Genomic DNA, 25147 nt, shown 5'->3' with positions numbered 1-25147 from the left:
GCGGTGACCCCAGGAACGCCTGACGGAAATTGCTGCTGCTAAAGTTTTTGGTCGGAATTTTAGCAATCCTCGATTCAAAGTAGCGAGAATTTTTCACTGTCGAATGCTCTTGTTTAAATAAGGCTGGGATCATAAAGCTTAACTGTAAGGTAGGTTGTAGTATTGAGAAATATCAACGAAATCGAATGGTTATCCACACAGCGTTAATTTTAAACACTTCGTGCGATCTCCATCCACGTGTGTTTGATCATCTGTCAGCTGTTTGACGCGTTAAAATTGCAGAACTAGCATGTTGAAAAGCTAACTGACAATTTATATTGCTCAGCCGTACCTTCATTGAATTCTGAAGATCATGATTTGAAGAAATGATAGATTGCGATCAGCCAGTAGTTTTGTTTTTTCACTGTGAAATCGATGTCTGTATTAAACATGTCAGCGGCACGAAATAAAAGCACAACGTTGAGGAATTACAAATGTTTCTATGCTTAATTCTTATGCTTAAATTCTCCATGCATGAAAATTTAAAACTGAACAATTTAACCGATAAGACCACTCCTGGATCTCGGTAGGATATGATATTCATCCGATACCAGTCTATAGTAATCAAGAGAGTAAGGAATTGTACATGCAGAGAGAAATCGTTGCATCAGTGAAATTTAAATTTCTATTTACTAACAGAAGTCTTTTGAACTGTCAATCGATAATTGCTTATTACAGATATGAGGTTGATAATCATTAAATTATTACATTAGCAAAGTTATTCTTTTTTTTTCTGTTTACATGTATACTAGTAGTAATCAGAGACGATGAGAGTGTGTTCAACGCTCTCACTTTAATACATAATTATATATCGTAAATAAATGATTTCACTAGCTGACTTTCAACCTTTGTCTATTGCTAAAATCAACATTTTTCAGCAACAACCGAGGTTTTACAGTCAGATATGCATAGTGTCAAAGTCCATGCTAGTGAAGAGGTCACGATTTGTTGATACGTTGCGTGACACTGCCAGTTTCTGTAGTCTCTCAAGTTTCATAGAATATTCAAATTACGTACATTATTCTAAGCTAGCATTTGCAGTCGTGTGCTCGTTTCGGGACTAATTCAAGTATTTCCCCTGATGAATAAAGTAGTCTTATGGATCTTGCCTTCAGAGTACTTTTCCACCGATTCCAAACAATAAAATTTCGACCGGATAAAGACTGAGCTATCTGTCGCGACTGGAACTAGCTGTTCCCACGGTTATCATCCCAAAGCCAAGTCGTGTTAATAAACAAGGACAATTCCCTCAGATTCCAATAAATGCTGCTGTCGAAGCATCTAAATTCGCCAAAATCTAACACTGAGAGCACATTATAGCGAGGCGTACAGCGACTGAATGGAGAGAAGTCAAAAAAAGATCCATTGGAAAGACAAGCTCACATGGCCTGCTCACATACTCACATGTTCACCACATATCTTATCACATGTCTTAGCATTAAACAGTTACTGTACCAGTTTACTGGCCATGACATGCCCCTGCAAAAATCAAGCGGGGTGGCCATTTTGGTGTCCTTACAGAAATGTGGTTTTTTTCAGCCTAGAACTGTGCACAGGGAGACCAACTCTGAAAAGCCACAGGTCAAAATTAGGTTTGCGTTCTACTTTGTTGAACGGAATAACACTTTTTTAAAAAATAATTTTATTTTCAATTAAGAACTAACCTGATATTCTTAATCCTTTGTTTGTCAGATAAACAGTATTTAAATGACCAGTATGACATTGCAGCATGTGTTAAGTCATAAATTATGACAAGTTCTCAGCTGACTGGAAAATAAAATCCTGATATCCAATGAGCTTTTTGTGCTGTAGACTGATCAGCAGATCACAGAAATGGCTGAAACAGTCCTTGGTGGTGTTTAATAAGCTAAAAAATAAAGGTAAGTGTACAAAAAATTTATACATAGTTGCAATAATCCTCAGAAGTCATAGAAGGGAGAGAGCATGGGTGGTGTTGCCCCCCCCCCCCCGGGAAGGGGGTACTCCCAGAACAGTTGGGTAGGCATGTGCAGCCTACTCCCCTAAACCCTTACCCTATTTATGACCAAAATCTGCGATTTTTGCTACCCTATTTATGACCTGGCCAAAAATTTAATACCTTATTTATGACTGTTGCAGCTGGCACTCTTGTCCTAAACATAAGTTATGAAGGGCTTTTGATGATGGTCTTATTGATAATGATGAAAAAGTAGCTTTTTCTAAGAAACATACGTAATTCAAGACTAGAGTGCTAAAACCATACCCTTTTTAAATAAGACCAAAATGACCAAAATCGATACCCTAGCCCATATAAGGGAGTAACCCCTCCCCCCGGGGGGGGGGGGGGTGGGCATATCTTTTGAGTATACTGGTATCCAGATCTCACTCTGTTTAATGTTGATTGTGGAAGGCCTGGGTTTGAGAAATCGATAAGGCATGCAGTCTACTCACTCCCCTTGCTTCCTAGGCTGCTCTCAATTTATTGCAAACTTCCTTTCTCTCCCCTTTTTGTATCCCTGCTGTAGAAATTAAATTCAACAAATTGTACTGTAGCAAAAGTGCAATTGACTCTATGATCTGGTTTGAGAGGTCTTGTTGGTTTGAACCCACCTTTGTTTTACAGTAAGTTTTTCTCTGCCAGGAACAAGTGCATAAAAATAATAATTAACATACTTGTACTAGCAAATTGTTAGGATCTCTGTTAACCTGACATAGATACAGTATAATGCACCTCAGAAGAATTATAAAATGATGGTCACTAGTTAACGTTTTCATAGAATTGCGTATTTCCAGATAATATCCATTACCATACCTCCCCCATAGAAGAGATTTTTTCTAAGACCCCCCACCCACCCAATCCTCAGGAAATTCCAATTAAGCTTCATACATTTCTTTATTTTTTTGGTCTTACAGATTACCCCACCCCCAAGATTTTCCAATCCCTTTTGTACGGGGAGTACAGATATTTCTGGAACTGTACATGTGTTTATTATATTTTATTGGAAAGGGAACCTGAAACATGTTTAAAGGGTGAGGGAAGCCTAAGGACTAATATCCAAAAGGGGGAAGGCAGTCACCCCCACTTGATGTGTAATGCATTTGATGTAATTTTCTTCTTATTCAGGGTCTTTATCGCAGTTTTCCTCTGTGGCCTATGTTTGGGGAGCTGGGGATGGTGGACAGTTGGGAACTGGTACCCAAGAATGCGGTCTTCTGCCCAAAAAATTTCCTGTTCCTAGTGAAGTAAGATAACTTAGACAGACATCCATTTGCATTTTTTAATGTGTCTATTAAACATAAAAAAATATTAAATTGTCTAATTTATAATATATTTATAGCAGTCTGTTTCTTATAGGTAAATACTTTTAGTTTCCTGATACACTTGGAACAAATTTGTTGTTCTCTGCCATGTCTTATGGACAATAAGTTAAAAGGCTTATATTGCGAAGCCTTTGAACGTAAATGTAAATATGTAAATTTATAGCACTCAACTATCTCATGGCTCATGAAGATGTTGAACTCCTAGATGTAGAGATATCTGCTGGAATATTAGCAGTTCATGGATTATGTCAAGAATATACTAACAGTAAAACTACTGCAACTGTGGAGCTACGTGTATGTCATAGTGCCTCAGCAGTACATCATGAAAATTCAAAGTGAGAGATATAAAGCAGTTAACTATTTTTTTTTATATATAAATAAAAAAACCATGTTCTGTATCATGGATACTGTCCTAGTTTACATAATCCATTCAGTGTACAATTTGTACATTATATTTCTCTTTGCTAAATTCAACTCCAACTGTGTATTTCAGTCAACAGTTTACATGACTGAATGTATTTACTAAGTAACAGAAGCTTGTATCTGCAATCACACTCTCAGGTTTCCCACATAGGCTGTGGGTATGGCTTCACAATAGCAGCTAAAGCAGACAGTCACAGCCTGTGGACAACTGGTCTGAATTCATTTTCACAGCTAGCAAGACAGCTGTCATCTAGCAATGGACAAGGTATTTGTACACTTCATGCAATTGTTTCCACAGAGGGTTTTTGAAAGTCCTAACAGGGCCTAGCTTGCGAATGCAGACATATTTCCGGCTGTCACTTGGTTCTGCGAAAAATAACGTTTGCGAACCCGAGCCAGGAAACGATTGCTGTGGCGTTATGACTTTTGTTTCTCCTTGGCCAATCAGATTCCATGATAGAATGAAACTCGAGTGCTCCTCGCAGCAAATAACTCGCGCAATAGTTCTGGAGTCATTTGAGCTAAACTGTGATTGGCTTAGAATTCCTACATCACAGAAATTGTTTCCTGGTGCAGGTTCGCAGACGTTATTTTTCGGTGGAACCAAGTGACAGCCGGAAATACATCTGTGTTCGCAGGCTAAACAGGGCCCAGAAGGGGAGGGGGTCTCTAGAGGCCATTAGCTTTAAAGGCAAAATACTGACAGTATAAAATAATATTAATTATTTTAAGTAATTTAAATGTCCAGTAAGAAACTTCTATGTCACTCTAATCAAAGATTTGAAACTGCTTTCACTAAAAGTATAACAATAACAAATGGATGTAATATTAAGTGAATGGAGTTACATGTAAGTGAACAAAAAAGCAAAAAAGATTTGAAATATTATTTTACCCAAACAGTTCATTAATCTTTGATTTCTTTTCCTTGTTATTTAGTTGAATCAGGTCCATCCACAGTTGATCTCAGTGTGAATACAAGTCTATCATTGAGAGTTCAGCAGATTTCCTGTGGAAGATCACACTCTGCAGTGCTAATGGACAATGGTGAAGGTACATTGTACACATCAGACAGACAGACAGATGGACTGACTGACTGTATCACTGTCTCATTGTCTGACTGCCTGCCTGACAGATGGACAGACGGAGGATAGCCAGATGGATGGACAGATGGACAGACAGATGGACAGACATTCAGACAGATGTACAAACAGACAGACATACAGATGGGTGGACAGATGGACACACAGAAAGACAGATGGACAGACAGATGAATGGGCAGACAGCTTGCCTGATGGTAGACTGTTCACAGTCCCCTATTTTGCCGTGAGATTGTACATGTCAATCGTTGAGGCCTCCATCACCCCTACCCACAGCATTTTGTACTCTCCTCAGTTTTGCCCGCATCAAGAGACCAAGATGATGGCTCGTCAAACTCAGCAATTGACATCTACAATCTCACAGAAAAATAGGCGAGTGTAAACAGCCTAGGATGGATGGACAGACAGATGTCTGAAATGCTAATTAACCACTTGACAACTATTGTATCTATTGCACATGCATGCCTTTTCAGTTGAAATTTTACCATTTAATATTTAATATGCAGTGTTGACCTGTGGGGGACACTATCATGGACAGTGTGGAGTTGGACATGTGGCTGGAAGTTCTATCAAGCAATTTACAAAGATACAAAGTCTTGCAGGGAAGATTAAACAGGTGTGCATAAGATTTAGTGATTGTGATTCCATGCAGTAGGTTATAAAATGTGTCTTTTTGTGTCTTCTTGCACAACCTGCTAAGTTCAAAATTGTTATTTGCCAGTCTCTGTAGCACCATTCATTAAGTGACTATAATTAAGTACAGCTGTAGGAGTTTTATGAAAATTTCAGCATGTACAGTGTATGAACTTACATGTAGTTCTTGTTCATATACACAAAATGTTTAATTTACCAGTTACCCAAACTTAAAGAACTGTAGCACTATATCAAGAGCCTGGCACACCATTTAACCATGAGGCAATATTCCATTGGCTGCTGCCTAATACAATTTGTACTTGGGCTGTTCTTCTTTCTTCTCTCTTCCTGTTAATTTGAGACCTACAAAAAAGGCTAATTTTTGTTTCGACCTCCAGATAGCATGTGGCTTGGACCACACCCTTCTTCTGTGTCATGATGGCAGAGTACTGGCCTGTGGTTGGGGTGCAGATGGACAGAATGGTAAGTCTGTGGCAAGAACACACCTTAAAATGATTTCTCGGCCTTTGTAAGATTATCAGTGTCAACTCTTTGTAACTTGGAAAATGGCCTGAAGTAGATCAATCTTCTACCTGGGTCACTACCTCTGTCTCGGGCGTGTTTAAAACATGAAATGGCGAAATGACGAAAATGGCACTACATTGTATATGGTTGAGAGTCAAAGTGAGATACAGGCTGGGGTTTCTTTAATGCCGGTTAACCCTTACAATTATTGACAGCTACATGTAACCACTGTCAAGTGAATTCCGTGATATTTGTGTGTGTGTTATTTGGGTTAACTGGAGTGCTATTCAGGCTAATCAGAGCTCTATCTTGGCTAACCTTAGAGCCATTTCGCTATTTCGCCATTTCGCGTACTTTAATCATAATCAAGATGGCATTCATTTGTCGCGTGAAATAAGAGAAACTACAAATTTCTTCATAGCACTTTTTAGACATTCTGGCTAATTTTAGAGCCCATGTTTTGACTCTACTACCCTGAAAATGAAGTAAAATATTTGTAATTAATAAAGATCGTGTTGAAAACGTCGTGGATTGCGTTGTTCACGTTCATATTGATCAGACTGACGGAGTGTGTTGCACAGATGTTGTGGATTATAAAGTTGACATAGGCTTTCATTCTTAAGGCGGCACAGTCGCGGTATTTAGAGTTATTTTGGCCACGTGCAAAATGAAGGAATCCTGAAAATAGTAGTTTACTAAGATAGAAAAACACCAAAGAGAAAATAATAAACCATAAAGGAACAAGGATGGATAAGGATGGAGAAGATTAACACGGATTACAAACGACGAACTTGAAAAATTTAGGTTTAACTTTTCAAGATGCCCAAGCCGTGATGTAGTTCTTTTAATGATTTCTTACTTCTTCCAGGGCTAGGTCATTTTAAAGATGAGGCTACTTTTAACCTTATCGAAGGAGAACTGAAAGACGTTCGAATAAAACAAGTCGCTTCTTCAGCAGATTGCTGTTTGGCTCTGTCAGGTAATGAAATACATGCACCATAAGCACAATATACTTAACAAACGGATTCCATGTTGCCGTGCTTCTGTTCAGTAATTGATCGCAGATGACGTCAAATTGTTCTAAGAACAAAAAAGTGGCACATGAGTTGATAGCCAAGTGTGTCACTGATGTTGTTACGACATTTTGACGTCTTCTGTGATCTATTACTGAACGGCTTTTCTTGGGGTCGTAGCACTCAACCTGGAACAGCACTGACGTCAAAGAGACGATCCATAAAACGACAGGAAACGGGCTTGCGAGAGCAATAACGAACCTACAGATAGCAACTCTGATGAAGGTGGACCAAGAAGCCACCGAAAATTCAGACACGAAGAAGAGATCGGATTACCAAAAAACTATAAAAAGTTATTGTAGTTCAAATCTAATTGTAACTTGTTGCCATTTTAGATGAAGGAGAAGTATTTTCTTGGGGAAACAATGAATATGGTCAGCTGGCCGTTGAAAGTGATGAAGAGCAAGTACGTATCTCAAAGCATTCTACAGCATCTCAAAAGACCATTTTCGAGTTACCTTTTGCCTCTGTTTCAAAACCTTTCTTATCAAAATGAGTTTGATTTGCATGAAAATGAACCTGAAGGTGGAACACATTCTCATGTGAATGATTTCACACGAAGACTCGTTTTGAAACAGAGGCAAAAGGCAACTCGGAAGTGGCCTATTGTTAAACGGATTTTTTTCCTTGTTCGTGGGGGATGTACCCTGAAGTGTTGAATGAGGTTTAGCTTCAAGCAGAATAGACCTTTTGCAACAGTTGGTCACGTGGCCGATAATTTTTTAACTTTTTGCTACAACTATATGAATTTCAGAACTGGAAAGAGGATGTGTTAAATAGCCAGAACACCAGTTTTCAGACCAATGCCATGGAAAGTTGAGATTTAATGGCAATTTGAACATTGCAAAAAAAACAGAAAGTTTTGTATGGAACCGAGGAAGCTTTGACCTCCAGAAACCTTTTCGTTATTAATCACTCTACAAAAGGGAGCTGCTGGCAGAAAGCAATTTGAGATAGAAAGAGGGTTAGAATATTAGGAAGCCGCTTGAAAATTTTAGGTTCTCAAACCGAAAAGCAGAGATTCATGGAAGTTCGAAAGAGATCAAATTGCCCATCATGGAAAAAAAGTGGAGTAAAATATTGCGTAAGGCTTCTATCTTCTCTTCTGATGATCTTCACTGATACGTTAGTTTGCAGTCCCTAAAAGAGCCCCGTTACTAAAAGGTCTACCAGAGATCACACAAGTGGCTGCTGGTGGTTCGTTCTGTGTTGCCCTCACTGGTGAGTGAACTACGTATCAAAGACGTGACATGTCGCCATTTTTGTCTGTTGCGCAACATATGTCGTTGGTTGTTACTCGACAACTCCTACACGGCTTAATGCCGATCCGCAAGCTATCCTGGAATGTTACGTGACAACTTCTTAGTTACATGTCACACCCCAGGGGCAAACGTAGGCTATAGGGGGAGGGAGAGAAGATCGGAATACACGAGGGATACTGTCCCAGGGATTTCTTTCCTCCCGCGGAGTTTCTTCTCCCAGAGAGTTTTCCTCTCCTAGGGAGTTTTCCTTTCCCAAGGAAGTTCTCTTCCCCCAGGGAGATCTCTTCTCCCAGAGAAATCTCCTCTTACAGGGAGTTCTCTCTTTGTAATGGCTACATTTTAGGGAACAGGGGTGCACGGTTATCAATTCATTCTGTGAATGCCTTCATTAAGGCTCATGGACACATGCCATGATAACTAATTTTGAAAAACTTGTCAAGCAGAGACTTCACTAAAATTAGGATGGTTGCCTACATTGACGCGTTATCCAGATGAAACACGAAATTATCAATACTGTCAACTATTGTACTAATCAGTAAGAAGATTGGTTGCTTTGAAATCATGGCTGACACTGGAAATACTTTTTTTCTTGTTTTTGAACAACTGCAGTCACTGGGGAACTCTATAGTTGGGGCTATGGTGTTCTGGGACATGGTCGCGAGGTTTCTTTTGCGAAGACGCCGAGAAAAATTCAAGAGTTTTCCTCCATCGATGAAACTGTTACGCGAGTGTTTTGCGGCCCCGATAACACTGCTGTAGTGACAGGTCTGTATAGAACATCAAATAGCTGGAAGTTTCAAGTCTTACAATTATAAACAATTTTATTGGATGAGGTTTTTGTGGTGTCCGAAATAATCAAGGTCTCGGTTAGCGTTATCAGCCGAAGCCGAAGGCTGCGGCTGGTAACACTTACCTCGACCTTGATTATTCCGGATGTCACAAAAACCGAATCTCATAATTGTCGTATTGTACATTGTTTTAAAGAAAATAACGACAAACGCATTAGCGCACCGAACACAGTTTATTTTCGACAAGCCATGTTCTTACGTGAACTTGACATTGCTCTTGGAAATCATGCATTGCGCGCGCAACCTACGGGTTGTATCTGTCGGTTGCGCTGTTTCCCAGAATTATCTGTAGGCTTTTATCCGATGAAAAGACAGATGGTGACTACAATGTATAACAATACGATTTAGCCTCCTTTGCAGAGGTTCTTTTGGTTCATCACAAGTGGTTGACAAAATGCGGTCAAAGTGTTTGCCTCAAAAATTTTGAGTTTTTTTGGCCGCATATGGAGTTGCCTTTAAATCGAAGGAAATCTGAAAATAGTAGTTTACTTAGGTGGAAAAACACTAAAGAGATAATAGTAAACCATAAAGGAATAAGGATCGTTAAGGATGGAGAAGATTGACACGGATTACAAACGAAGAACTTGAAAAACCTAGGCTTAAATTTTCAAGATGCAGAAACCCTGACGTGGCTCCTTTCATGCAGCCGGAATACCTTGCACAGAATATCTCTCTATGATATCCATTGGAACGTCATGGACATTTTTTATTCGAAAATATTAAAGAGGAGCGACGTTTCCATGTAGAAGCGAAGTGGATTGTCCTATTAAAGTAACGGCATGTTACGTGGTATTCGCTAACGTGCAGGTTTTTGTGTGTATAGAATCAACTTCTGTTACGTTAGTTCGAAAATTCAATTCAGGAACTCAGTCACTCATCTCTCTACTTTTATTTTAATTACTAGTGGCTCATGATTCAATTGTAAGTGATCATCTAAAAAACAGTCTTTAACTCTTAAATGACTTTTCACAGACACAGGCGCACTGTATACCTGGGGGAGAGGATCATTTGGAAGACTCGGTCTTGGCTCGAAACAGGATCAGTGGGTTCCTAAGAAGGTGGGTTTTAAGAGTACACTGTAAAACTAGACTAATACACTCTTATTGTAATGCAATGAGAGTTTGTTGCCTTGTTTAGTAAGGCCGTGCTTGAGAGCTGCGTTGTCAATCAATCCCAGCATTTCTTCGTTGTTTGGGAGACTGTTTTTCTTCGTTATTATTATTAGTTTTTCTTTTTTTGAAGAGGGGGAGGGCAGTGGGGCATCAGTGACGTGTGCTCTTTGCCTTTCCGACTCGTTACATTTTGATGCTGCTTGTTACAAATCACATACTTCAGTACAGGGAAGAAATAATGGGAAAGAATTTCTGTGAAGCTTCGTCATTTCAGCATCTCTGATAAGAAGAATAAAGTAAGTCTGAGTTGCCTTCTGCTTGTCTTCTGCTTGTGTTACAAGAAGTCTTTCGTGCGAAACTTCAGTTCATTTCACTTGAAGAATTGTTTTAGCTGTACGTTCATTTTCATTCAAATCAAACTCATTTTCATGCTAAACAGTTTGCACGTGGACTCGTTTTGAAACAGAGGCACAAGACAACTCGGCTTGTTTACTTTTTCTTTTCTACACCTACTAAGAACCTTTAACTCGCTCTTGGATTTCCAGGTTGAACTTCCTGGTGAAGTCATAGATGTTAGCTGTGGCGTGGATCACATGGCAGCCGTCCTAAAGTGCAGTTAACATTTCAGTAGCATGTGACACGAAATGCCACGCTACATAAAATGTCGCGCAACGTGAAGGTGAAGGAAACCGGGCGCGTGAGTGACAACGCTCTGTTCAAACAGAGGGGACAGATGCTAGGCTCAAAACATGAATTCTCTTTAATTGAGGCTGTTCTGTTCCTTTCATGTTAGTTCCGAGAATATGGTTGTACATTAAAAAATTGTCCAATTCTTGTCTACTTGACCAGGGAGAGAGAGATTTTTGGGAATAAAGTGTTCCGCCAGTTTGATGCTTCGCCATTGGCCTACTAAAATAGTAGAGTCGCCTTTCACTGCGGTATTGTGAAGGGTTTAATTTATGGTGATAAAATTTTCAATGAATTTAAACAAATTTTCCCATCGGTGAAATCGGCCATTTTGAGAAAGGGCCGGATATGGCGCGAAAGGCAGTGTTTAGGAAAACAGAATTCGATGTCACATGATCTTGTGAAAATTGAGTTTTGGAATTCCTACTGCCAATAAATTTGTGTTTCTGTAAAATTCAGAATACAAGTGACACAAGTGGAAAGTCCTCCCCTCAATCGAGTAATACGGTAGCGGATTTCATCGGGAAAAAAAAGCAGGGAAAAGTAGTTAGTCCTTTCTAAAGTTTTCTCTATACTTGCTGTACTTCACTCTGATTGCTGTCTAAATTTTTACAAGCTACTTGATGGAAGAGTAAGCGGAGCGGACGTTTTCAACGCAGTGAGATTGTCCAGCGTTTTTTTCATTTTTTTTTTTTTTTTTTTTCTGTCTAGCTTCCAGAAGAAGTTGATTCATGTGGAGTGGTACCAGCAGTAATGCTTCTTTGTGGAGTAGAACTCGGTCCCGGTGGGAGAGAGCTGAAAAAAAATAAAAAATAAAAACAAGTAATTTCTAATTAACTATTATCGGAGTTGAGGGGCGATTTCCATTCAACCTAAAATTCCGGATTTCATTTCCGGAAATTTCCAGTTGTGAATGGCAGTTTCAAGAATTTCAGGAGAACAGGACAACCACGCGAGGTTTACCCAAATTTTCCAAAAAACAAAAATGGTTACCATTAATTTCCATTCTGTTTGATTTTCGTCCCGAAATTTAGGGAATTTACGGTTGAACGGTAAGCATAAAATTACATGCATTACGTTTGACCGCTGTGAAGCAAATACTACAGGCTCTTAAACAAGTGAAATAATAAAATTAGAGTTGTCCGACGTTTCGATGTTGCTGACATCATTATCAAGGTAAAAATGACAGTTGTATCGCAGTGTATATATCAATTAGTGGAACTAGTATAATATACATTTGCATGTGATCTCCGTTAAACAGATTCGCGCGGAGAGAGTCAGTTTGTACGTTCAGAGTTGGCTTGAGATCTTCAATAATTAACATTTCGTGGATAAGATAATCGAATTAACAAATCAAATGTGGTTTAGCGTTGTCTGTGCTCTTATCGACAACGATATACGTCATCTCATTTTATTTATTTTAAGTGTCCCCTATTAGTAAAGGGTTTTTATCCTCGGCTAGACTTCTTTGACACGTTTCATTCATTCATTCATTCATGCATCTCAGTGGTCAAAATGTTGTGGACTCACGAGGCGCAGCCGAGACAGTCCACAATATCAACGTCAAAGAAAATGTTTTTGTTTGTTTTTTTTTTGTTGTTGTTGTTGTTCTTTTTTCAGAGCGTGACACATTGACGCGAGCAGCGTTGTCTGGACTCTTATCGACAACAGCAAGTTAGCCAATCAGATTGCGAGATTAGTAGTAATTGTGGCAAAATTTGCTCTCGTCAGACAACTCTAATTTTACTAGTTTCTATTGAAGTTTTCCAGTAAACCGATAATCTTATACAAATAAAGGAGATATTACCGCTGTTTGTTTCCTTCATGTGTGTTATGCTCGTGTAGCGTTGTATTGTCCCCCACCATGCAATTGTGACCGTGCACGTTAGTCTGGTGAAGGTGATACTCTGCAAATCAAGATGATCAAAAATGGTGGGAGGAGAGGAATCAACTGGAATCATAACAACATTGAACAATAACTACCTTTACACCTGGATCGCTTAAATCGGGTCCTGAAACTGGGCAGGGAGGGGGGGAGGGAATGGGGTGTTATAAATCCCCAGCCCAAGTGTTGCCCAAATCCCATTTCTCAACCTATGTTTTGTCCAAATCTCAGTCCCGTTTCCATTTTTTTTTATTATTCGCTACAAAGGACCAAAACTTTAATCTTGAAACCAGGTAAGAGATTTACCTGAATTTATCGGAGCACTTTACGAAGGCGAGTATGTTAGTTACTCACTGGAATATTTTCAAAATATCCTGAATTTTAAGCGGTCGTTAGTTTTGAAAACCTAGTGGGCAGACAAATTTTATTATTGTTTTAAATTGCGGGGACCATTTATACTTTCTATTCATGTAGTTCAGCAGTTTCAAACAGGTGCCACATTTTTAAAATGTGCCTTCAAAGTAGAGCTATTATCCTGTTTGGTTCAAAACTCGATTTAACGTGTAGAAAATCTTCTTTTAACCGTTGAAGGAACAACATTGAATTATAATTGCAATACGGCTAAACAAACTGCTATGATATATCTATAGTTGAAAAAAGGAATTGGGACTTTTGAGCGAATATTAATTTTTTTAGAGTGCCGGCAATATGTGCTATTTTTCCAGTTTCGGCAGGCACGCAACTTGTGTCGAGAGGACCGAACTTCAATCAATCCCAGTTTAGTGATTGACTAAGTAAGGGCTTCGAAATCCCAGCTTATGAGAAAAATCGAATTTTCGAAGTAAATCAGTGGTCGGGTTTTACAGAGACAGCCTCTTAAATTCTGGGATCTTTTCTTTATCCCATGCTCTCTACATGCTAAGCCTTTGATCTTTCACTTGTTTGATGTAGGAAAGATTCACTCACGCAACAGTCCGAACATTGCTTGCTTAACAGCCGGCGGAAACGTAATAGATGAAAATGCTTACCCTGTCTGATCATTCAGGCGGGGCTTTACAGCTTTTTAGTGATTTATTGACGATATTAAGTTTCTGTCGCCAATGAGCTGAGGTAATCTAAAAATTACCCTTTCCTAAACTCCATTATCGGAGCTTATAGAAAAAAATCACCCTTAATCTAATATCATGCTTAGTCGGTTTATCACCGATCGTACGAATACTTTCCATAGTTGAGAGCTGTTTTCGTAAGCTGTGTTCAACACACTCTTAGATGAAATATGTTTGTTTTCCCGTGCAGATGTGAAAGTCTTGGGGTCCGTGGTGCGAAATCGAAATCTCCTTGTAATCGAATTTAAATGTAAATGGACTTCAAAAACTTATTTAAACTACCTATTTTCTCACACCGTATCTGGGTGTGTGGCTGTCCTCGTTGCCAAAGAACAGGTTCCATGGAATGTCCATCATTCGAAGCCAATAACAGAGGAAGTTCTCCAGGCTTCCGTGAGGTGGTCAGACCTTCAAAAAGAATGAAAACGACTACTTACGAACAGAGTTACATAAGGTAATCGCACCTGCAGTTTTCATGGAATGAAGTGGCGAGGAGTATTTCCACCTCCCTACTCCCCCCAGCATGCTAGCTTTTGACTGGGTCTCCCCAGCTCCAGCATTACATTCGCCATTGCCCATTCAAAAACCTGTTAGAGGGAGGTAGTGTCAGTGTTAAGTGTCTTGTCCAAGAAAACAAGACCATGACTGCGGCCACAGCTCTGACCCGAAAGGTTTGACTAAGGGTCTACGAACCATCAAATCCCTGTGTCTCCCACAAAGAAAGACTATTTGGGGTTAACCCAAGTTTGGCTAGATATATCAACAACATGTTCAGCCAGAAGAGAATGAACATACCCTTAAACCGTACTTCTGGTACGGCAGCGCTTCCTGCAGAGGGATCTGCATGGGCCACGAAGTCTTCACTGTCAAGAAAAACTGCTTCAGACTTCCATTTGTAAACCAGGCGAAGCCTTAAAACTGTTTCTGGCTTTGTGGAGACCACGGTACGAACCGTTAAGTGACACGGGGTTACCTGAGACTCTTTCCAGTCCACCAATTCTTGCAGTTCTGGTTCTTCTCTGAGGTCATCTAGCAACGATTCGAGTTTTAGCTTTTGCGTTGAACAAAGGACCACCTGAATATTTTGCGAATCCTTATTAACGTGCACTTTTGTCACAGCGATATCACTAACCGCTACGCGAGTCTTGCATGTTTCAAAGCAAGTGTCAAACGTTTTTTCTTCACACACAGGAAGCCTGATCACGGATTGGAATGCTCCTATCTGGCCATCGTGAATTTTCCCTTTAACAGGAACTCGAGCAACAACACGAAGCAGTAGCTCTCCTTCTTCGTCTTTTCGAAAGCAGAACAGCTGAGAGAATGTGTCATTTTGACAGTCGTACCTTATGCCCTCACTTCCCCACGTCACCGGTGAATTCGCGGAGTCTGTGAGTTCGAATCTCACCAATTTAGCCGGGTCAAACTTGGCAAAATGTACCAGGCTGAACGAAACATCGTAAAAACCAAGCATAAAAACGTGGTCAGCATCTACCACATCTGACATAATGTCCCTTGTGCAACGCGAAAACAGCTCTAACCTCTTGTGTAACCGGACATCTTCGGGAGATTTCTGGAAAAATGACTGGAGAAATTCCAACATGGACCAAATACCTAGACTTTCCCCCCACTTTCTAATCAGAACAGCGGGGTGTTGGTTGTCACAGTTGTTAACGCACAGCTCCTCGAGAATCTTGCACACCTCACACACGAGTTGCCGGATTTTGCTCTCTCTTTCGGCTTCTCTAAGTTGAGAGGCCAGTCGATCCAAGGTATCCTTGGACAGTCCTCTCAAGCCATTTTGCACATCTGGAATCATTTGATCACGAAAGATGGCTTTAATGTCTTGAATGAGGTGGGGAACAAAGTCCAGGAAATTCGTAGCGATGGGTTCTTTAGTCGATGAACACATCTGTTGATATTTCGACGCAGTGTCGTGAGATATCTTCTGGCAAACGTCAAGATAATTTGCATGCTCTTCCGACGAGGCTGCTCTTTCTGCCTCCTTAGCGGATCTCGCCAACTGGATGCAGCAGTCTGTTAGAATCGTTTTGCATAAAGATTTAATTTTATCAGTGAAATACCTCATCAAATCAACGTCCTCGCGTTTCAACTCCTGGATCTTGACTCCAAGTTCTCTCAGGTGTCTTATGTGCATCTGGCCTCTTTGTGTTACTTTGTAGTCTAGAAACAGTCAAAATAGGATTAAGATTATCATCGGTTTTGACTCTTTGATATGGGCTATACTGTCTTTTGGATTTGCTGAGGTAGCACATTTAAGGAATTTTAGAATGTTCACTAACGTCTTGGCATGCCCAAGTGATGAAAACGAAAAATTTGTAATAAATTCGACACCAACTTGGGGGATAAAAGTCTTTCTGGCACGCAGGTTGTCAAAGGAGACAACTCACCTTCTTCTTTCAAATTCTCAAGACCTTTCCTTAGTTTATCAAGATCTTCTACCTGGCTTCTCTCCTTGCCCCAGGGTTGCAAGAGTGCTTTCAGCTGGTCATCTTCATTTTTCCAAATCTTCATGATCTCACTGGTTTCCTCTTCGGGCATCCCAATCTCTTGCGCAATGGGTTTAAGGTTAAAAATGGCTCCCTCTACCCGCAGTAGGCGCTTGACATAACCACACAGATCTGTAATGAAGGTGCAGATGTAGGTCACTTCCAATCATTGGCGGTAATTGAGTTTTGATAGGGTTTCAGTTCAACGTAATGTCATGTTTTAATTAACGAAAGGGTCTAAAAATGCAAGCTTGTCAAGATACAAAGAATAATCTTCCTCATGCATTTCCACTCACCCTCATAAACACTCAGACAGCTTCATTAGAACTGCTTGCGATTTTATTACGGAGTATCCTCAGATTACTGACAGAAACTACATTTACTCTTTCACTGTACTCTCCACCAAAACTACATTCTGCATTGTCGCATTAGGAAAAGGGATAGATCTTGGTTTTGATGAATTCGGGGATTGTAGGAGGCAGAAGGCTAAGCAGCGCTAACATTTTATGTCTTTTATTCTACTTTCTGCAGCATTAAGTAACTGGTAGTATTATGCCTCTAATAAATGGAATACTGCCCATGTTCAGAATTATTCTTTAGTATTAATGTTTAACGCTTGCTAAGTATTTTGCCTAAGAAACCGGCAACAGCACAAGAAGCCGCTCCTTCGGTCAGGTTTTTTAGTCTGTGATCTATTTGACGTCATTTTGCCATCATGCACATACCGTACGCCTTCACGAATAATTATAAAAGATTGCAAAGATTATGAAGAGGCAATTCTAATTTACAGGCCCACTAGATACCATTCTTTTAAGCTGAGCCAAAAACACCTGCTAATCGATACTGAAAAGGAAAACAATCATTGCAATAAACTTTTCCTAAGCTTGAATCTAGCAAATATACCATTTTTCCTATGTAGCAGTTGTGCCTTTGTTCTTCGTCTTAAAAAATACTTAACAAGACACGTTTCGTGTTGTGCCTTTCCCAGGATCCCCGACCTTAATGCGTGCTGACAATACTCAATACTCTATTTTTGATCAATAAAGAGCAAGACCAAAAGAGAGAAACTTTTTGAAGTGATTTTGGCCATTGTCCACTTGTCTAGCCTACCTTGTTCGCAGAATTGGTATGCGCCGTTGTGTCCATGCTCTCCTTCGACACTGACCTTTCCACATAGGATTCTGACATCTTTAATCGCTACCATCGGAATTCTGATCACATGTCCAGTGCTCCACCAAACATGTGATTTTACAATGACGTCTCTACTACTCAGTTGATTTGTAGCCAATTTATAGTCTTCCCCAAGACGGACAGAAACTTGAAGATTTTCGCCGTTGAAGATTTGCTTGTCGGTCGGTCCGTCAGCGGAATGCAGCAGCTTAAATCCATCTTTGCTGAGTTGCACCAATGCTGAAGCATCGTGTTCTTTGTAGTATGGTTCATGGAAGATGTCTTGACTCATGAATACCAGGGCTAACTCATGCTCAAATGAATTTTCTTTGAACAATACTGACATTGTATAAGTGAATGGTGACAGGTTAAGCCGCGATACAATCTCTTTGGTACGGATCTGAGTCAATTTCCACAGATTCCAAATGAGCGAAAATCTTTCAATTTCAATGCTCACTTCTTTCTTTGTCACATTCGTGACTGAATTTTGACTAATGTCCAGCCAAGAGATCTTTCCGTCTCTACCTTCTGTGCCGTGCAAAACAAGAAGGCGTTCATTCCCTTTATCGATCGGCTTAATCTTAGTTGTCAATGTTACAGGTTTCTGAAACAAGTGGCCATTTGGGTGAAGAGTAACGATCGGAGAAGCAAACATGATTTCGTTTTCCAGCCTCTTTTGTACTATCAAGCCATAGTACTTCACAGGGTCCTCCAGAGCAATATTTACATACACTGGATTATCAACAGCTCCAGGGGAGCAGACGAGTCGGACACCATCTGCAGACACCTCACCACCTTCGCTGGTAATTATGCCAGATGCAGCCTTGCTTGTCTTCCAAAGCTGTCTTTCCTCTGCATCCTCCTGCAAAGTACCTTTTGATTTAGGAACAAAGGCCAAAGTTTAGTAGGATTACGATAGAGAATCTAGAACTAACGTATATTGAAAGCACCTAAAGACAGTCGTGTTTTTGCATCATCAAGTTAAATGCATAGAAATAGTCATTTGGAATGGAGGTCCTCTTTGACAAAGGATACGCACAAAATATTATATTTCAAGTTATGAAGAAGAACATCCACTCCAAGAGACATGTACTGGGCTTAATATTTTTTATGGAAAAAATTGCAATTTCCACAAAAGGTGTGTTTGTGTTGTTCGTTGCACTCGTTATAGAAGCGTTGCATTCCTGATTGGTCCACGGCCTTACCTTGGAGTAGCTAACAAAGAAATTTTTGTTTTCTATAGCTTTCATATTTGTAACGAGAAATGACAAATTCCTGAGCAGTGTAAGCCATTTTCACACAAGTTGCGCGTGTTTCAAGTTAACTCCGATGGTTACCTTTTTGTTTAGATGAGTCACTCGGTGAATCTTCAGTTTGTTCTGGTCCTACCTGCAAATCAGAGAGAGAAATATATACTGCTTAGGCTAACCAATGCCCTAAAGGCTTATTTGATAAGTAACTACGAGAAGATCCAAAACCTAACATTGATGTCATAAGTCGAAGACTATGCATATGAAACTTTCAGTTATAACAGGCACTTTGCATGGTCAGGGTACCTTATAAGCGCGTTGTCGAGAATAAAAACTAGTAAATACACAAGAACCAACAATCGCTCTGCACGTTTGGGTTATTTGTGATACGGTGTTGTGGCACAAAAGGTAGAACAATAACAATAAATTGTCTGGTTCTTGTTGTTTTATTTAAAACGCACAACAATTTCTTACCTGTTTGGCAGGAAATTGGTTATCAGGGGTAGGTTCTTGTGGGTCGTGCAAGCTTCTTTCTTGCATTATTTCACACCTATATGGTTTAAAAGAATATAGAAATGATGCCGTTGGTTCTTAACTTTTGTTTAAAAAAATTGCTGCATTTGCTAATAAAAGCTTACATATTGACGATACATCAAGCTAATTAGGGAATAAATTCTTCCAATATGGAGAAAGTAAAACTATTAGATACATATAGGTACTATTCCGTCCGCAAGCAAGTGAACAACTTGCAACTTAATTATCAACTTGTAGTGAACGTGAAAGCTCATGAATGTCTTGAGCGTGATAGCCCTTCGCCATGCTTCTTTGGAGACAAATACCCTAAATTGTAACTGATTTTCATTTAGTTTATCTGTTTAAGTTAAGTTTTAGAGGTCGATTTGATGTCTTCAATTTGATATCTTCTTTATATCTTCTGCAACAGCAGCTGCCAGATTTTTTTTTAATTTCACTGTTTGACTCCTAACAATCATGTTATTGATAACAAGACTTTTCAATGGAATTGCATCATAAATTTTCATAATGCCCAACCTAGCTGTCTGGAGACAGAATTCATTGACCGATGAAGAGAATTTTGTTACCAGACTGAACAATGCGTATAGTTCTTAGCAGATTCGGTTTTTTGAGATAAACGAGCTAGCACGTACTTGTTCATCGATGTTTCCTCCGACACGTTAGTCTTGGTTACTTCCTGCGACTGAACTTGAAGTATTTCTTGCGACTCAGTCTTGTCAACGTCGCCCATACCTCCACCACGTTCTGCAACACCAATGTCAACACCAATGTCGACGTGATCTGCTCTGGCACTGGGTATTTGTACACTGACCACAGATCCTTAATTAAAGGCAACGAATTTTTAAAGTTAACATTCACCACCTGTGTTATGTCTTGCATTCTAGTCATCATGGTACTGAGATTCTAACAGCGATTCTTGCATCAGATGTCAGACGAGTTACTATTTACGCAATCTCGTTCCCAGAGTCTTCATTCCCCTTGACCAGCGGTCGGAAAACGAGAGCTCTGGGAGCAACCATTTCAGGCATGCGCAATAGATGCAGACTGCGCAGTGAAACCGGATAGGCAGAATCACCAGAATTCGGTTATTTCAAAATGTTGCTCCCAGAGCTCTCGTTTTCCGACCGCTGGTCAAGGGGAACGAAGACTCTGGGAACGAGATTGCTATTTACGAGCAACATACATGTATATTTAGAGCCAGACTTCGTATGAGACTGCGCGTAATGGCTGATCGACCGTAAATGACTTGAATATAACCGATTGCCTGTTTTCCTTAGGTTTGTGGTTGTTTATTTATGTACTAACTACGGCCTCAGTCTTACAGTGGCTGAATTTGATTGACAAAGTGAAGAATAATAACAATAATTACCTGGGAGCGAGTTGCCCTGATTTGCCTGTAAAGAAGAAAATGTCCCTCTCTTGACTTTCTAAAAAATATCAAATAAATTGTATTCTATAAAACGCATTTTCCAGTCAACTAATGAACTAATTAGTTTTTGGATAGATTAGAGCAGTCGCTTCACTTGCTAATTATATAGGCATCAGTATCAATCGGAACAAAAGCATGCACAGCGGAAAGCTGTCAGTCGAACAATAATGCACTTTTGACAGTGCCGCATAGACCAAATATCTGTGCTTTGCTCTCATTTTAAACGCTTATGCTAAAGCTAATTTAGTTTGTGATTACTGATGCAGTTCGCATTCCAAAACAATAAGAAATTCGTACCTCGAAAATTATCTTGTATTTCTCTCTCCTTTTTTCATCACCCTGTTTCGCCGCGAGTTGTTGAAGCGCCTGAAGGATGTCAATCTTGTCCTGAGTTCTCATTGTTTCCTTCTTCTCTTCCCATTGCCGTTCAAGAAATTCAAGCTGCTCACCTTCGTATTTCTTGAGCATTTCTTTCTCGCGAAGCTTCTTACAGAGATATAATATGTTCTGCAAAATGTCTTCTCTCTCTTGGCGGGGAAGTTGTTGAAGGTCTGGGGACTTCCAAGCCATTTCATAAAACCGCAGAGCTTCCTTCTCATACTTCTTAACCATTTTCCTATCTCCAGATCCACTGAGCAGTTGGTTTATCTCATCGATGATGCTCTTGTTAGCGTAGGAGAACTCTTCTTCTTCTGCCCACAAGCGTTGATAAAACTCCAAAGCTTCATTCTGAAACGCTTTCTTCCTCTCGCCAGCAAGGATGGCAGTGTAGTCCCGCACAATCCTGTCCCTCACTGCACTGTGGTTGCCATACTCTAGGGATTTCTCAATTCTCCAAGCCTCGGCATAAAATTCTTCAGCCTCAGCATAGTCGTCCTGGCTCCTACAGATTAGTCCAACTTGAAATGCACTTCTCGCCGTGTCAGGATGATCCCCCAAGATGTCTTTTCTTATCTCGTAAGCATCCATTGCTGCCTTGTAGGCTTTCTCAAAATCCCTTTTCCAGGCGTAAGCATTGGCGATGTTTCTGTGAAAGAGTGCTAAACGCAAGATTCCTGAAAGTTTCAGTTCTTTAGAGAGCTCAAGGGCCTCTTGATAACACTGGATGGCTTTGTCGTATTGTTTTTGTCCCTCGTAAACAGTGCCAATCTGTCCCTTGTAAAATGGCAAATCCAGATGATTCTTTGAACCTGAAAGCTTTCTTCTCATTTCATAAGCCTTTGTATAAAACTTTAAAGCTTCTTCGTGGTTGCCAAGCCGGTTGTGACAATTTCCAATTGCATTTAAACATCTTGTTGTAGTTGTGTGGTTCTGCAAGAGGTCTTCCATTATTTCTATAGAAAGGTACAAACTTGTAAGCGCCCTTGGCAGACTTCCTTTTCTGTAGTAAATTTCACCTTCAACATACAGGTATGTACTTTGAGCTAACCTATAAGACCGGCTGTCTTTCAAATTCTTGTAGGCCATCTGCAATGAATTCTCTGCCATTTTCAAGACTTCCATGGCCCACTTCCAGCCCTGCAGTCCTAGAACTTGCATCGCTTCGAAGCATCTAAGTTCTGAGCGGGAAAGAGAACCTAAAAGATATCAAATAAACTTAAGACCCTTTCGGAACCAAAATTCACTTGTACAAAGTTCAAAAAAGAAGTAACAGTTTTTCGCGCCATCTCTTCGGTATGCTCTGTTACAATGATTATAATCAATAAAACAATACCTTCTTTCAGCCACAATTGCTGGGGCGGGGAGAAGAGCACTAACTCTCCCCCCTCCTCCACAGGAGCTTATCCACTTTTATTGTTCTTTAGTCTCTGCTAGTAGGCTTTGCTATTTTTAAAGTAACTTGTCACTAGAGGAATTAGAAAGGGACGTTTGAGGCGAGGGGGCATCCAAGGCCACAGATCACGGCATTAATTAACACAGTGTTTGAATAAGTTTTCCTCATATTACCTGACATTTTTAGCGACAGTTTTACTGACATACTCCTTGAACCATACTTTTTTTAGGCGTCAAAAAGCAGCGTTTAGTGCGATTATTATGCATTTGTGGGACGTAAAGCGTCAATGGATGACGATTCTGGATCTGAGGTATGACCTTCAGAGCACCTGTGCTTTGAGACCTGGTCTTTGCCATGGACAATTTAATCTCGCATTGCCGTTCTCCAACGAAGTAGGAGACGTAGAATGAGCAAAACGAAATGGTAACTTGCAATGGTAAAATTGGCTTAATTATCCCTACCTTCCTTTCCATCTTCATCTGCTGCTTCTGCCCAAGATTTGAAAATCTTCCTTCTCTGCTGGCTGTCTTCAACCATGGCTTCAACTAGGTAGCAATCCATGATTGACTTGCGAAAGTCTTTCGCAACATGTAAGTAATCTGATTTAAAGGGAATGTCTAAAGCAAGCTGAAAGTTAGCCTTATCTTGGTCAAAATGCTCGAACGCGGTCACATAGTCTTCGTCTTGCATTGCAGCAATGCCCTCCATCTTCGTCATGTACAACTTACAGAATCTATCTTTGGCTTTGGCGTACACTTGCTTGAAAACGGGGCCATTTCCAACACTTTCCAGAAAGCTTCGCATCAATGGATGGATATCGTAGAGGACCTCCTTCGCCTCAGGATCTACGGATAAAACATTCCTACTTTTCAAGCCCTCCAAAAGGATGACTGCTTCAGATGATTCTGCAGCAAGAATAAAAGCAGCAGCTTCTTCGGAAAATGGCCGGCGAAACAGTGATAATGCCACTGCAGAGTTCTTGAAAATGTTACTTGGAAGTAGAAAGAATATCTTCCTGAAGCATGACAGTTGCTCTTTATCAATCCCTTCATTAAGACTATCCCATGCTTCCTCTTCCTGCGAGTCATGTTCTGCCGATGGAGCTGCCTTTTCTTGAGATTCCATCATCGCTAGCTCATGTTCAGTCGTTCCAAGAAGCTTTTCAGCAGTTTCGATTTCTTGCCTTAAAATGGGTGCTATGAGCTCAAAGACAAGTGGCTTTCCTTTACACAATTCCACCAGTTTCTCCATTTGAGGAATTCCCATTGAAAGTCCAATTGCTGATTGAAGAATCTCCTTGGAAATTCCTTCCTTCAAAGCCTTGAGCTCATGGTACTGAACCTTTCCATCAAGGGACATCCCGTGGAAACGTGTTCTCGGTCTTGATATCAACAGTACCTTCAATCGTGGCTTTTCTTCATTGGCCATGTGATCAAGGAGTCTCTTAAGAAAGCCCGTCAAGTTTTTGTTCAGGATCGTGGCATGATCCGGGCCATCTTCCCCTAAAAACTGATCGACATTGTCAAGCGATAGCAAGACATCACTCTTGCTTTCATTCATCAACTTCCGCAGTTGTTCAACGACCGGATTTTCGTCATATTTTATGATGGTTTTCTCAGGATCAAGTGCCAGCATGACGTGAAAGTAAACGTCTTTCATCTCCGTTACACCCCTTAAGTCGACAGCCATTGACTTTCCCGGCCACTTAAGGCAAATTTCCTTGCCCAGTGTTGTCTTTCCTAGCCCACCAGATCCATACAAATTGACGATCGGAGGCTCTCCGGCTAATATAGCCATAACAGCTTGCAAATCGGTTTCTCTTCCCTTCAATTCCTGCCTTGGTGCAACTTCCAGTCGGCGGCTTAGTTTGAATTTTTCAATTTTTTGCTTTATATCGTCCTTCTTGGACGATTTACACGCAACAAACCTCTCCAACAGAGTCAAATTTTGGTCAGACAAAAACCCTTGACGAGTAAACAGTTGTAGACAAGAATACAAGTCTTGCTCTTTTTGAACCTCAAAGTTTCCCTCAAAAGTGTTCTTTATCGATGCTACTGCACTAGTGATTTCTTCAGCGCTTAATTCTTCGGTGACATCTCTCAGTAGCTTATCAAAATGAGGAGAAATCTTTTCTTCACCCACCGAAATTTCTTCGCCCATTGTCTCCAGCGACGCCATCTTCGGTTGCAATGTCATGACATGTGGCTTCACAAAGCATTAAATTTATGCGGAAGTATAAATTAATACACATTTGTGGTCGATTTGAAACATCTAATGTTCATTATGTAGCTGCTTAACGTAACGGAATATTCGTGACAATGTAACTGGATAGGTACGGTGGGACCTTTTCGACCTCGCGTAATGTGGGACTCTCCGAGACGAACCCTTGCAATTTCATGATGGCCGTAAACGACGCTATAGGTTTGGTCAACAATTAAGTCAAGAAGTAATCTTAAGTTGCAGCTTAGCAGGCGTTCATTGACTGCCTCTTTA

General features: G+C 40.3%; 2 protein-coding genes across 4 annotated transcripts; one reads left to right on the top strand and one right to left on the bottom strand.

Annotated features, from left to right (window-relative positions):
• Positions 1–15: 15 nt before the first annotated feature.
• LOC110055125 (RCC1-like G exchanging factor-like protein) lies at positions 16–12810 on the top strand. 3 transcript variants are annotated; one of them, XM_089270690.1, is made up of 14 exons: positions 16–149; positions 1579–1631; positions 1732–1919; positions 3143–3261; positions 3901–4027; positions 4699–4812; positions 5366–5475; positions 5891–5975; positions 6886–6996; positions 7426–7496; positions 8221–8311; positions 8962–9119; positions 10175–10258; positions 10858–12810. In XM_089270690.1, the coding sequence occupies exons 3-14, from the start codon at positions 1832–1834 to the stop codon at positions 10930–10932; spliced, it is 1233 nt and encodes a 410-aa protein (XP_089126816.1). In that variant the 5' UTR covers positions 16–149; positions 1579–1631; positions 1732–1831; the 3' UTR covers positions 10933–12810. The 3 variants fall into 3 exon arrangements, with proteins under 3 accessions (XP_089126816.1, XP_089126815.1, XP_089126817.1); XM_089270689.1 differs by lacking the exon at positions 1579–1631 and having other exon boundaries at positions 8962–9117; positions 10173–10258; XM_089270691.1 differs by lacking the exon at positions 1579–1631 and having other exon boundaries at positions 10175–12810.
• Positions 10071–25115, bottom strand: LOC110055107 (uncharacterized). Its single transcript, XM_089270640.1, has 12 exons — positions 23116–25115; positions 21178–22457; positions 20821–20878; positions 20084–20270; positions 19392–19467; positions 19005–19056; positions 17608–18540; positions 16399–16629; positions 14786–16171; positions 14273–14398; positions 12807–12906; positions 10071–11794 (listed from the first exon to the last, which is right to left on the bottom strand). The coding sequence occupies exons 1-12, from the start codon at positions 24848–24850 to the stop codon at positions 11707–11709; spliced, it is 6252 nt and encodes a 2083-aa protein (XP_089126766.1). The 5' UTR covers positions 24851–25115; the 3' UTR covers positions 10071–11706.
• Between the last annotated feature and the right edge of the window lie 32 nt (positions 25116–25147).

Source organism: Orbicella faveolata, unplaced genomic scaffold, assembly GCF_042242905.1.
Source record: "Orbicella faveolata isolate gen_17 unplaced genomic scaffold, um_ofav_v1 contig_34, whole genome shotgun sequence".
Lineage (NCBI taxonomy): Eukaryota > Metazoa > Cnidaria > Anthozoa > Scleractinia > Merulinidae > Orbicella > Orbicella faveolata.
Note: the sequence above shows the minus strand (reverse complement) of the source record. Positions and strands in the feature narration are given on the sequence as shown.